At 36.4% G+C, this 13,861-nt stretch overlaps 1 protein-coding gene and 1 long non-coding RNA gene across 2 annotated transcripts in view; both read left to right on the plus strand.

The window, feature by feature from the left end:
* Positions 1 to 1,221, plus strand: part of AGMO (alkylglycerol monooxygenase) — a 185,221-nt gene extending 184,000 nt beyond the window's left edge. Inside the window, exon 13 of the mRNA XM_039713463.1 lies at positions 572 to 1,221. Within this exon, the coding sequence (XP_039569397.1) occupies positions 572 to 652 (81 nt within the window). The 3' untranslated portion in view covers positions 653 to 1,221. The remainder of the gene's footprint in view (positions 1 to 571) is intronic.
* A 7,897-nt stretch (positions 1,222 to 9,118) lies between these two features.
* LOC120504211 overlaps positions 9,119 to 13,861 on the plus strand; it is a 36,319-nt gene continuing 31,576 nt past the window's right edge. The window contains exon 1 of the long non-coding RNA XR_005627972.1: positions 9,119 to 9,267. This is a non-coding gene — a long non-coding RNA (uncharacterized LOC120504211). The remainder of the gene's footprint in view (positions 9,268 to 13,861) is intronic.

Raw genomic sequence — 13,861 nt, forward strand, 5'->3', positions numbered from 1 at the left:
CATTTTGGGTTCTAGACAGAACTATGACCTAATTTAGACTTTATTCTGAAATCTTTCGTACTCATCCTAATGCAGTTTTCAGCAAATAAATTTTGAAAAAAAATTTATTAGATCTCTCAAGGAATTTGCCAAATAAAAAAAAAAGTTGCAAAGAGCTAAGGACAAGATAAAGAGTATTGCACTTTTAAGTTGTTTTCAACCTACCTTATATCTCATCCTAAACAGCAGGTTGGGGAATTGCAATTAGAACACTTTTGCTGTGGATCCTTTTTAAGGCTATTCATACCTTATCATGCAACTTACAGTGTCAGCATTCTTCTGATCATTTGTCAAAATTCAACAGGAGTGTCCACAATAAAGAGTATTTGAAAAAAGAAAGCATATTTTCTAAGGTGAATTTATTAGTATGCCTGGAATTCTTGTTTTGTTTTTTTTTTTCTCAAATTCTCTGTTTTCACCTATTCATTATGTTTACAGATCAATAGAACTTAAAAAACCAAAAAAAAAAAAAACAAACCCAAACCAACCTCATATAATGTTTCTCATTCTCACTGTAAATTCTGTGTTGTAGGTCTTGTTTTCTCTCTGTGCTGCATTCTGGGGAATCCAAATTATGAAGCGGATCACTTCATTCAAAGATAAACACCAATGAAAGAGCAGATCTAACATCACCTTAAATGTGGAAACAGCACTTCAGGACAACCTTCTAAGTTCCTTGGAATTAATCAACCATGAATCATGCTGAATTGAAATCAGTTTACTTATGATACAAGAGATTTGTGATTTTTGTATGAAGGTTTGAAAGATTCCTAAGGGAGTATATTCATTTTTATTTGATTTTTAAAATAAATATTTAATTTCTTTCCAATTTAAATAAAATATTCATTCACAGCATAGATTTTTACATTCATAGGATTACAAATTCTTCAAAACATGTAAAACTAATTTAATTTTTGCAGTGATTTTGTTAGTAATAATATGTGAAAAGTATTTTTCACAAGAGGAAGAATTAAAATCATATCTGATGTAACCTGGTATAAAGTGATTGACTGTCTTCTTATTGAGGCTAAACATTAACATATGTGAATGTCATTTTTTCTGTAATGATTGAATTGCACTAGAATCTCTATGTCATGCCCAATTCAGTGTTCATAACATACAGCTACATGAGGATGAGTAGTTGAGGCAAGAAAATGATTAAAAACAGCATGATAAAATAACTTAACCTAGTATGAGTTGAAACATCTTCAATAAAATTGGCTGATGCATGCGTTGTATAATGCAGACATGTGGTTATTTACAGAATACACCTGCGTTGCCAACTTTACATAGTGATCAAACCAGGATTTACACGTGGGTATCCCACTGACACTCACCTGACAATATATTTGCAAGGCTGGGCCCTTAATTTCTGGTAGTTTCCTGCTGGGTGATGTCAGGGGAGATGCACGTCTTGTCTTTCAGAAGCTGTTGGAAAGATGGTGTATACTAAGATAGGAAAATTAAATACAAATGGTAGAGGGAGTCTCCAAACAGCAGGACTGGCAAAAATACTGGATCTAGGTTGTTTTTCTTTCCTCACAGTCATCCAAATTTTTTTTTTTTTTGGCTCCAAGCCTTTTAGAAGTGCTTAAAGTCAAGTAGCTAAAAAATGGATCCTGTCTTAGATGCTTCAAACTAGTAGTAATACCTGGATTTAAAAATGAGTTTAAGTTTGTGTTCTGGTTTTTTACCCATTTCGTTTTCCTTTAATATGTTAATGGCAGTCTGACATCTCAGATTTAGACAGCCTGCTTTGAATTCACTCATATTTTCAGTCTCTAGCTGTAATAAATACCATTGTCCATGCAGTGGGATGTTTCTAATAAATTTTCAGAAACACACTAATGTTATTCATATAAAATTGTTGCACTGTCTCTTGATAGTATCATCTAAATTTTAAAGAGAATCATCAAAATACTTGGATTGCACGGAACCTTAATGATAGGTTATTTAATGTATAATTTTAAAAAATAACATAATCTGATTTCAGAAGTACAAGAAAATTACCAGCTTCTTATGTGGCCCTGTAACTTAGTGCACCTATATTTTCCAAATTTGTAATGGTGATATGGTCAGTTTAATATAACAAAGAATCATGTTGAAAGTCAGTTTCCTTATTGAAATAAATCCTTCAAAGAAACAGGAACAGGACAAAAATTTAACATTTTATTTCAAGGGCAAGTATAATTTATGTCTGATGAGAATAACCTAGTCATTAAAGCAGAGGCCAAAACAATTTCCACTTTTCTAAGGGTTTTTAGATCCCAATTTCCTGCTTCCAGGGACTTGCCATTGTGTATAGGTTGTTTGAAAGCAAGGTGTGGGAGAGGAGCAGCATTCTTCCATTGCATACTGATCAGTAGTGTCTGAGAACAGCTCCTTTGACTGAAGGCTTGAAAAGACTCATGGTGGGTGACCAGGACTCCTGGTGCTTTACAATAATATCACCCAGGTATGTATAAGCAATCCTTTGGCTACAGACTGCAAGCTAGGATTTGCCATTTTTGGAGAAAAGAGTTTCAGGGACAAGCTCTTAGAAACACCTTTGCACCATTCTTTCAGTGGCTATGTGGTAGGTAACTATATCCCTTTCAACTTGTTGTCACAAATTTTTTAAAATATAAATTATATCATATTTTAGGCACCTAACACCACTACTGGATCTAGTTTATGCTGTCGTTATATCCATTGCAAAGAGTGAAATAATCATCCCAAAGATGTTTGGGTAGGAGTCAGGAGACTTTGGAGGCAAGTTGGCCACTGAATTGAATTATGTGCAGTTAATATATATAATGCAAGTAATTCAATTAATTTAATGCAAACTGCAAACAATGCTCATTGCTGCCATGATATTTTGATAAGACAGCCTTCTCCCCTCAGTTTTTAATATTCCATAACTTATTTCTTTATAATTTGACCATGTTGTGTGATTGAACAATCATATAGGATGAAGTGAAATGAGGTGAATTATGTGAGGATAGTAGTGTGAGGACAAAGTATTGATGCATGTGTGGTTGAACAATCATATAGGATGAAGTGAAATGAGGTGAATTATGTGAGGACAAAGTATTGATATAGAACTAACAGATATTGTGTAATTAACTGTCTTTCTTTTGGTAAACCACTCTTTCAGGTCTCTAGAAAGAAAAATATTCTAGACTAACAGCCTAGCCTCACATGTCCAAGCATGAAACTTCATAAATAATGTTTGTAATTTGCACTATTGCATAAGACTTCCTTTTGGTCTTGTTTGTTATTAAACTCCCCAGTGATACACCTTAGGAGAAGAATGTGGATAAACAGAACTGTTTTCATCAAGACTGTTAAAAAGCGATTCCCCCCACTCCTACCAGCTGTTGTAAAGTCACATCCCTACACATGGCCTTTCCTGGACTGTGTGCACAGCAATATCAAGTTACTGAAAACCCAGAAGTAAGCAGCTGAATCCTGTGTCACTTGAGACCTGACCCTGCACCATTCAAGTCACCAAAACACTTGCTGCTGACCTCAGGATCGGGGCAGAGCATTCCCTGTATGAAAACAAGAATGATGTAATATTTGCTGCAATTCAAGTTTTGGTGAGGTGCATTGATTAAAAGTAACAGAGTTGCACAATTGCTTATTCCTGAGTGGCTAACCCCGTATCCTTTCTGGTATACTAAACCAGAGCACTTTTTGGATAAATGCTGACAGTTAAAGCTGTAACCTATACTTACCAGATATAAAGGACCCAGGGCACTTTCTCTTGTCTTTGTTGTCTTCAGTTTTCTCTCAGATTTGCAGGATTAAGGACATCATTGCTCAAACTATTGCCTAAAGGGTAGTTGATCAGATATTTTAAAGCTTTTTACAGCCAAATGTCTGTGAGATTTCAGGAATTTATGCAGTGTGATAAGAAACTACTAAACTGCATGGCACTAAAGGTAAGAGTTGTTTGGATTTTCCTTATTTGCTCTTTAATTTGTGACCAAAAAAAGCAAAGTCTTAGCAATGTAGTTCATCAATAACAATAGTAACTCTCAGAGAATACTCAAAACATTGCCTATTTTGTAAACTATGTTGCCCTTACATTAAGTTTTTCTTAAAACTCTGGCACCTGAAATTGTGTCAATAAATAAATATTTTTGCCTGCTGAAAAGAAGACCTATGCAAAGTTCAAAATCTAAAAAGGCAAACAGGATTTTAATCACTAATATTTTAAAACATTTCCCTTTTAAAAAACCCCAGTGATTATATGAGGCTTGACTCATGGTTTTTAAGCATGGGATTACTAATGCTGAATGGGAAAAAAACTATTCTTGGTCTACCTTTTTTCCATAAAACCTCTGTTTCCAGCACAGGCATATACAGTGCCTATGAGGCAGAGTTCTGCTGGGTTTCCTGGTTCCCTGCTGGTGTGTGACCAGCAATTCAGTTTGGAATTCAAACAAAGCAGACCACAAGCCAGCTCTCTGAGGGGCCCTGACCCTCAATAACTCTCAGCACACACAGACCTCATCCTGCTGCCTTCCAACCCCAGCAGATGGGGCAAAGCAAACAAGAGAGGTACTGTGGACTTCCAGGATTTTCTCTTTCTATAGGGAAAACAAGTGTTAAAGTGCCACACTTGAAAGTGAGGTACAAACCACAACATAAAGCCAAAATAAGGTATCTCACATGCTGGAGAAGCACTTCCATATTAATATCAAGGCCAATGGAAAGCTTGGCTCCGTTCTTTGTCTTTTTTGCCCCACCTATGGAAAACAGCAGAAAAATGTGGAAACATTGAGTAAGAATGAACTGCTGAGTGTCCTTGTGTTTATGGTTTGGCACAGAAAAGCGATACAAAATGAATTCTCTCCACCCCACCCCTTGATATATTTTTACTGCTTCCTCCATTATTCTTTCTCACCATTTTTCTCTTTCTTGCTCTAGTGTTTATTCATCTTTGTAAAATATCCTCTCCTTTCTTGCCTTAGGTTTGTTATGTGTGGAGGTACATAGTGGCATATTATATTATATATCCATAAATATTTTACTTTTTTTATTATTATTTTCTATTTGATGAGAGCCAATACTTACCTAAAGGTGCCTACTTTCTTTACTGCTCCTGTAAGTCAACAGACTGATGTCTTCTAATATTAAAAAAAAACCTGCTCAGACATTGTTATTGTTATATTTATTTCACTTATATTTACCTAGTTTCCTCTAATGATTCATTTTCTATTTACATTCCAGTAACATGGCTCAGTCCTTTTCTCAGTTTTTACTTGCTCTTCTGCTTCCTTGTTATTAATTCCGTGTAGTTACTTTTTGTCCCTTCAGCACCATGCTTTAGCTGTCACTGTCTCTTTGCTCCAGGATGTACCACTACAGTTCTTGTGGATCATTTTCTAGCCTGCTGATTTTAGATACAGCCCAATAATAACAATGTTTGATTAAAAAGAGATTAAATTAATAAAGACAATAATGGAACATTTTAACACTATGGAATTTGTGGTGTTTTCTGCTACTTATGTTTTTTTCCACAAACCTTGAATGCAAGTACTTATCAGCACATAAATTACAATTATAGATGTTTGCCGGGAAAGAAAAATCGGTAAGACAATTGAACTGCAATTTTTTAGATCAAAGAATAGGTTATTAACTTACTGAGTGTGATCATGTCTTTTGCTGCTGTCTGTCTGCATTGAGGTCATGAGCCTGTTATTTGAAGATAATGGCATTACTCTTTTGCCTCACGTAGCAGCATTTGTGATTTCAGATCTAACAGCACTTTACCTTCTCTCTGCTCATGACTCATGGCTGACTCACTACCTTTAATCATTCTGAAAGCAAAGATTTTATTTTTGCTCTTCTTTTAATCACAGTGCAAAAAAAAAATACTTTGAGGGAAGGTAAAGTGTTATATTCTGCAGCAGTGTAGGTATGTAGCAGTGTACTTATTTTTGTAGAACCTCAAGTATTCCCAGTTTTCTATCCATGACCATTAACTAGATTTCACGGTGATGTCTAACAGAGGAAAGCCTGATGATCAGGGATTGGTGGAAGAAATTAAAGGTAATTAAAGGCAAGTTTCTGGGAACAAAGTCAGTCATTGAAGATCAGATCACCTTTGGTTTTATTTTATATATTAATTATTTTGTCTGAAATATAGCTGTAAGAGAAAAGTAATGTCTTCATGATTTCATGGCCAATAGTAAGATATATGCTTGAATACATTTTCTTTGCTAACAATATTCCTATTATTCATGAGAAAATCTATGAGTGTCTCATGCCTATAATTTATTATGGTTAATCATGCCTGATAATTGGACTAAAGAATGTGTATAAATGGCCTTATTAATGAAGAGCCATTATCAATTATTTGTGCTACAGGAGACGAATTACTCTTCAGTATTATTTTCCCCAGGTTTTCTCCTTGCCAGAGAGCTCAGTGGTAGAGTTAGAATTTAGCTAACACAGTCCTAGGTATTATAGGATCATGAAAACTTGCTGTATTCTACTAATGGCTTCCTCCTTGCACCTCTTTATGGAGACCTGTGGTATTTGTCCGGAGGAATTAATCAGCTCTTATGATGCTACATGCAAAATAGCTCACCTGTGAGTATGGCTGAGAGGTATCTGAGCATTGCCAGAGAAGGGCATTGTACCGTGTCAAGCAGCCTATTTAAGGTGAGTTGACCTCTCTCCTCAGCATTTCCAGGCAGGGAAGCACAGATGGACTTGAGCAGCAAAACTTGCAGAGCAAGAAAGGAGCACAGGTTATTGCAGTCCCTGTTGGCGTGGCAGGGACAGGGACAGTTTGATTAAAAACCTATTGCAATTATAAGCCCATTAGACACAGAAGTGAACAGCTCGAAGTCACTGTCATTCAAGACAGAAATCTAATAAGAACAAATATGACAGAGGAGATGGTCCACAAAGAGTTCCCGTGGCCTGTTTTTGGTGATGGTTGTTACTATTATGCTTTCTTTGGGCTTTTCCTGTTTAGGAATTTCTCTGTTTTGCTGTGTCTTGGATAAGTGACAAGCAATTGGGTCTTCTTCTACATATCAGGGATTTTTCTGTCAATATTTGAATAAAGAGGATGAAATGGTATGCTGGTGCATTTGAAGACTTGACATATATTCACAATACAAGTCTTTATAGTCCTATCAGATTCTATTGCACTTACATGCAAGATAATAAAATTAAGCAAGATAGACCACTAGACCTTGTAGCTGTGATAAATACATTCACTAAAGAGGGTAATTTAGCACATTTCATGCTGTAATTTTCTTTTCTATAATGATGAATATACAGGGTTGTATACAATGATTGTGAATCACCATCAGAAACCACTTTTGCTTTGTGGATGCTGAAATACCATTATTTAAAAAAAATTCTTCCTTTTGACTTTTCAGAATAAATAAAAGTTCAAGTAATATTTCCTCTAGAGAGTATTTCACAAACAATAAAATTATAGGCAGTATGACACAGAGTAGTAGCTATGAAGGTAATTTTTGTAGGTATGTTGAAGAAATCAGAGACGTCTTCTAGTAAGATTTTAGAGGGGAACAGTAGTGATGACTGATAAGTGTTAAAAAGGGTTATGAAATATTAATCAATATAACTATTAATATATGTAAAAGCAATTCAGCTTTTTATTTCAGTTGCGCAGTCTGAGCTCAGTCAAATTTGCCAAAAATGTGCACTGGGATGTTTTTGTTTTTTCTGGAAGGTTTTCTGGAACTTATGGAAAATGTAGTTATGTAGTCTAAATATACTCTGTGGAAAATATTCAACTATAAGGTCCATTTTCCTGTTGTGGAGATCTCAGGGAAACAGAATTTATAGTGCCTGAGTCCTTGAGCTTGTCTGGTTAGCAGATATGCATTTGGTTTCTAAGATGTAGAGATTTATGTCTGAATTCTGACAGAATGGGATATGTAGATGAAGATTTGTGTTTTCCAGAAGATAACTGATCTCTAGTAACTGCAGTAATTTCTGGGTACCTGCAGTCATAATCTACATGTTTTTACTGACTACATATTCAGCAGACAGTAAGGTTTAAAAGGTGCAAAATACTAACACTACATGGCTTTGTTTTTACATTTGGTTCACCTAGGAAACAGCTTCTTAGGAGAAGTGAGCTAAAATTGTGTTGAAAAATATTTTCCTTTCATGGTTTCTGTTTCTTATTGTCTTGTCTGGAGAAGATATGCTAATTTTTTTTAACTATGCATTAAAAGTCCTCCTAAAATTTTCAGCCTTTCATGGCTGTGATCATTGTGAATTTGACATTATTTTCTTTATCTCTATAGCAAGTATGGAATCACAGACTCACAGAATATGCTCAATTGGAAGGGATCCAGACGGATCATCAGAGCCAGCTCCTGGCCCTGCAAACTCACACCATTTGCACAAGGGTATTGTCCAAATGCTTCTGGAGCTCTGTCAGGCTGGTGCTGGGACCACTTCCCTGGGGAGCCTGTTCCAGTGCCCAGAGCGTCTCTGGGCGAAGAAACTTTTTATTATATTCAAACTAAACTTTCCCTGACAAAGCATTAGGCCATTCCCTTGGGTCCTGTCACTGGTCACCACAGAGAAGAGGTCAGTGCCTGCCCCTCATCTTCCCCTCACAGGAAGCTGTAATTGCAATGAGGTTGCCCCTCAGTCTCCTCTTCTCCAGGCTGAAAAAACCAAGTGGCCTCAGCTGCTCCTCATCCAGCTTCCTCTCAAGGCTCTTCACCATTATAGGCTAGGTAAAATCCTGTGTTCCCGGTGTTTGAGAAAATCTGATTATTAAAATCCTGTTAATGAATTTTTGTGCTAAGACAATTCCTATTGGAGAATGCTGATTTTCACTTTGCTTCACCTGGATTCTTTGAAAGGTCTCAGTGCCTTTTTTACACCTCCTACAGGGAAGACACAATGGGGAAAGGAAAGCCAGCTAGGCTGAGGACCCTAGTACCATCCCTATGGATGCAATACCTATGCAAGATTGTTTTAAGATTCAAGAGGGATGCTGTAACAGTTTAAACAGAAACCTGGTTTCTGTCTTCCCATTTTACAGAATCTCTGGAGGTGGTCGCTCAAGTAAACTGCTTAGACACCATGTGTGAGTACCTGGAGTCTACTTTTCTCTAATGAACTGAGTCTAAAATGAAGAGAGTATCACAGATAAATTTCCTGCTGTCAGTAGCACACCAGAGAAGATTAATAAGAGATGAAAGAATAACTCCTCCTCACAAGAAACAGCAGGTAAAAAGCAAATGGAAAAGGCACTTGCTGTGCTGCCTAAAAGTTAATTTAAAATTACGTGTACTCAGGTTATGTCATTGCTGCTGGGAAGGAACCTTGCAACCTGTAGTGTGTGCTCATACATGGTGGTCTCCAGTGTGCCCCAATGTTTACACCTTATGGAGGTTCCCATATTCCAAATCAAAGGTGGTCTTGGAATACAAAAATATGAAAATAGGTAGATGAGAGAGAAGCGGTAGCTTGGTCTTATTCCTACAGTGTTTCACTAAAAAGGAGCCCAATCTTTGGCTGACATAAATTGAGTAGCTGTGCTGACCTTTGTGTTTGGTTGTTTTTTTCTTTTTGTCTCATTGAATTCTCTCACATCCTAAGCTCATTAAACTGTGGCTCAGCCAAATTGTTTTAAAATATGTTTTAAAAGGTAAATGTAGTAGCTTATTGTAGCTTCAGGCATAATTTTTTACAAAGATATTTACATTCTAACACAAAGGTTCCCTAGACTGTAGCCACAGACTTCTCTTTAGCAGACCTGTTAGGTGTCTGAGTCTTTGAATTAATGCATAGGTCTGGAGTTCTAGACAAAGGAAGAAGACTTCCTACATAAACAGTGGGGATCTAGGCTGGACAGGCCATCCTGCAACAAACTATTCAGTTCTTCTCTTCCATCCTTAAGCTATTTCCTTGTAAATAGACTGGAAACCTTTTGGGCATATTTGTTGCTCAAAATAATTTTAAACTGGAACAAGGTTCACAAGCAAGTCATGTGGAGCCACCAATATGGGAATTGTTTGCACTGACATCTTGTGGTACAATTTAGTTGGGGGATGGGTCCTGACACAAGGACAAACTTGCACCAGTGAAAATACTTTACTACTTGTTCAAAATTACATTCACCATACAAGCTTGCAGAGATTTATAGAAAAGGCCATAAGGTTTTTTAAATATGGGAAGTATCCCATTCTCAGGTGTGTTCCCAATAATTAGGGGCTACATGTCTTTCATTTATTTAAAAATAAATAAATTATTTGTTTTAGTTTTTTAAGATAGTTTTCCAAGGCAGGAGGGTTAGAGCCATCTCAACATCATATTGTAGAGGTATAGAGTTTACCTCCTCTTTCAAGAAGCATAAAAAAGAGATTGTTCAGAACAATGAAAGATTCCAATATTCATTCAGAAAGCATGTGGAGTTTTTTCCCAAAGACTTAAGAGTTAGATAAAAGAACAAAGTATCTTCTTGGTCAGTAAAAAAGCTTAGATTTCTGTAGTATGGGCAAATAGCTCTGAAATAATTTTACTTATAAGCTTTACTTATCCATTTCAAGCAGTGCTGTCATGTTTTGACATGTCATTCCAAAAGCAGTAGTAAAGCTTCACAGCAGACTTACTCCAGATGTGATTCAAACTAACAGGAAAAATGAGCATTTGTAAAACACAGCATAGTAATGTACAAAGTGGGCTAAAGAAAAGATAGGTCATTTTTTTAAAGTTGAATGGGCAGAGAGCAAAAAAACCTAACAGGAAACTGCTTATTAGCCCAAACACCCAGTAGGTTCAGTGTTGCTTTCATGTTCAGTGAAACTATTAGATATTTTTGATCTAACAGTGAGGGTTTAAAGAATGAAAAGACATGCACTCTATGGCTGGCAGCTGCTCACTTCGATGTCTAGTTAATGAGTTGTGCTCTCATGCTGGGATTTGAGGCAGTCCAGCGAGTGAGGCTTCCCTGCTGTTTCCCCTTGACTGCATTACGCAACCAGCTCTCTTTCATATTTTGATAGTGACATCTATTGGAGCTTTGAAGAATAATATTTGGGGGAAAAAATCTTAATGTATATTAGTAGAAGCAAAATTGTTGGACAATAAACTTTTCGGTTCAAACAAAAGCAGATATATATCTGTCATCAAAACATACAGAAGAATGAAAATACTGATGAAAAAAAAAAAAGCAGCAGTTCAAATCAGATTCAGGAAGAAAATTGTGCCTTTCTCTTTTTTGAGATTGGGTGTACTAAGAAACTTCCCCAGCTGTCTGAAGTTTGTTTAGAACGAACCCATCACTAAAGCTGTAACCTCAAAGTGAAACAAATGCAATATCTGATTGAATTCTCTATAGGTGTTCCCAAGACTTTGACAAGTATTAACGGAACCCAATCTAACAGAGTGGGTACAGTAGCAGTCAGCCAGTCAGCAAAGACCTGACAAGCCTTCCTCATGAGCAATGATGTCTGATGTCTCTGCTGTCAAAGGGACACAGCCATCCAGAGTATTTGGAATTAAATTAGCTCTGCTTTGAATAAGCAGCCATCTTCATGGGTTATAGTGAGAATATGGCTTGTGTCTGTTTAGAGCTCACAACAAGGGTTCTAGACTTTTCTAGAAGTGTAAGATTGGTAAACAATTAGTAAGTGTGGCCAGTGGATTTACATTGCACTAAATTACTTAATGTATTTACATTTTTTCAAATATATATGCACTGTGAAACAGCTCTAGCAGTCAGTCCCTGGTGTAAAGAGTAGGCATTGAGTAATGCTACCTCACAAAATCTCTACGAGAAATTAGGAGATATGAAATGTGCAAGGAGAGTGTGCTGTGGAAAGTCCTCAGGACTTCTTCAAGACCTTTCCTTTCTGTTTGTTCTTTATTCTCCTGAGAACTCTCAGAGTTCTAAGCGCACACTGGAGAAATGCAAATTTTCCTCAAGCCACCTCTCTTCATCCACATCTGGGTCATGATGAATATCTTCATATGAAAGTTTCATGTTAATTTGCTGGAAATTGTGAATTTGGGGCTTTTTCCTGGATTCTTCTTTATCCACAAAAATATGATAAAGAATTCCCTGTAAAAGAATCAGGAGGTTTCTTCCTTGCCTCAGATTATAGATCTTGCTAGGGTTTTATTTTGGTTTGGGTTTTTTGCATGTGATTTGATTTCAGTTTATTCTGATTTTTAATGAAAGATTATTTTCTCAAGAAGCCAAAGGTTTAAAATGGGATTGTACTTCCTGTTAAAATGGGATTGTACTTCCTGATACTGTTTCATGTATCTTAAAATTTGGTTTTGCTTTTATTTATTCTGGATTGTCTTCCCCAGTAGCATCATGGCTATATCCTTTTCACTCCATTATGGTAATAAATCCACACATCAGTCAGGGAACTAGTCAGACAGGGAACTTACTATGAAATGAAAAGGTGAAGTATGGTCTTAGAATAGCAAACGTAATTGACTCAAACAATCTTAACACAAAAGTACTTGGCAAGCCTCAAATTACTTTACTGTTTTCTGAACTGCTTGTTTTGCAGATTTCTATGCTTAAACCCCAGAATATACCACATAAAATAATTTATAATGCAGTTATTGTTTTCATATAAATCACATCCATTTCTCCTGCTGCTGAGTGAGAAATGTTCAATTTTTACAGCCGGTGGTTTGTTCTCCATTCTTATTCAGCCTTTACAGAGCCTGCAGGAAAAATGAAATATTAATGATGTTGTAAAGACACTTTTTGTAATGAAAATATATCCAAATTAATCACACCTTTCATTTATTCAAGAGGACTTCTGTCATACTCTTTGGTGGTTTTGGATTGTCTGTAAAAGAATAAAATAGGAAGTAATTACGTAGTTTAGTTAGCATCTTGTGACTTTTCTGTACAAATATTGTTACCTAAAAATAATCCTGGTTTGGTACTGTGTCCATTTCACTTTTATGGACAGTTTTCATTACATAATTCAGGTGAGCAAACACTGCAGAGTCACTTCTCTCTGCTGAACAGTGTTTTCAGTTGCGCAAATGAATATAAGGAGTGAATACTAGAAACATAAAGATTAATTTTCTAAGCTTGAAGATAGATATTCAGGGAGGAATTTATTTAGTTTAAATTAGTAAAATTCGCTAATATGTCTGCTGGGTACTTAGCAGGTAAGATCGTAAGAAACAGAGGGATGGGGTATCACAAGGGAATTCTATATATGTATCTATATCTGTTTTCTGGTATGGTCAGGAGCTTCTAATATACCTGACTCTTGTCAGCCAGACTCTGAAAAGGTATTTAGACCTCTGCTCTTCCATCATGCAGTTGGGTCCATAAAACACAGAAAGGCTCCAGGCCGATTTGTACAGTGCTGTGCTGATAAGCTCCTTGGAACATTGTGCACTGAGAGCACAGAACAGAGACATCCTGGCTGAGCCTGTCCTGTCTTATTAAAATGCACCTTCATCTCAGCTGTGACAGAGCACAGCTCTGGGCAGAGCCACCTGGATGCCTGCTCCATCACTTTCCCCACTGTTCAGCCTGTAGGGGTAGCACGCTAGTTCACATACATCACCAGATCCATGGTGAGGCAAGCTAGTAGAAAGGAACAGCTTTAAAGAAATGATCCCTCCCAATGGCACCTAAAGAGCTTTTACAAAGATAAAACAAATTATTATTAACATAAACAGAATAAAGAACATAAATACGCAGGGAAAGATAAAAACCTAACTAAATGAATAATTGTGTTATAAAAATATTTTAGGAGTGAATCTGAAAGAATTGAAAAATAGAACTCATCAGCAAAGAAAACTTTACCTAGGAAGCTTTACACTAGTAAAGATC

This window comes from Passer montanus, unplaced genomic scaffold (assembly GCF_014805655.1).
Source record: "Passer montanus isolate IOZ18808 unplaced genomic scaffold, ASM1480565v1 scaffold10, whole genome shotgun sequence".
Classification (NCBI taxonomy): Eukaryota; Metazoa; Chordata; class Aves; order Passeriformes; family Passeridae; genus Passer; species Passer montanus.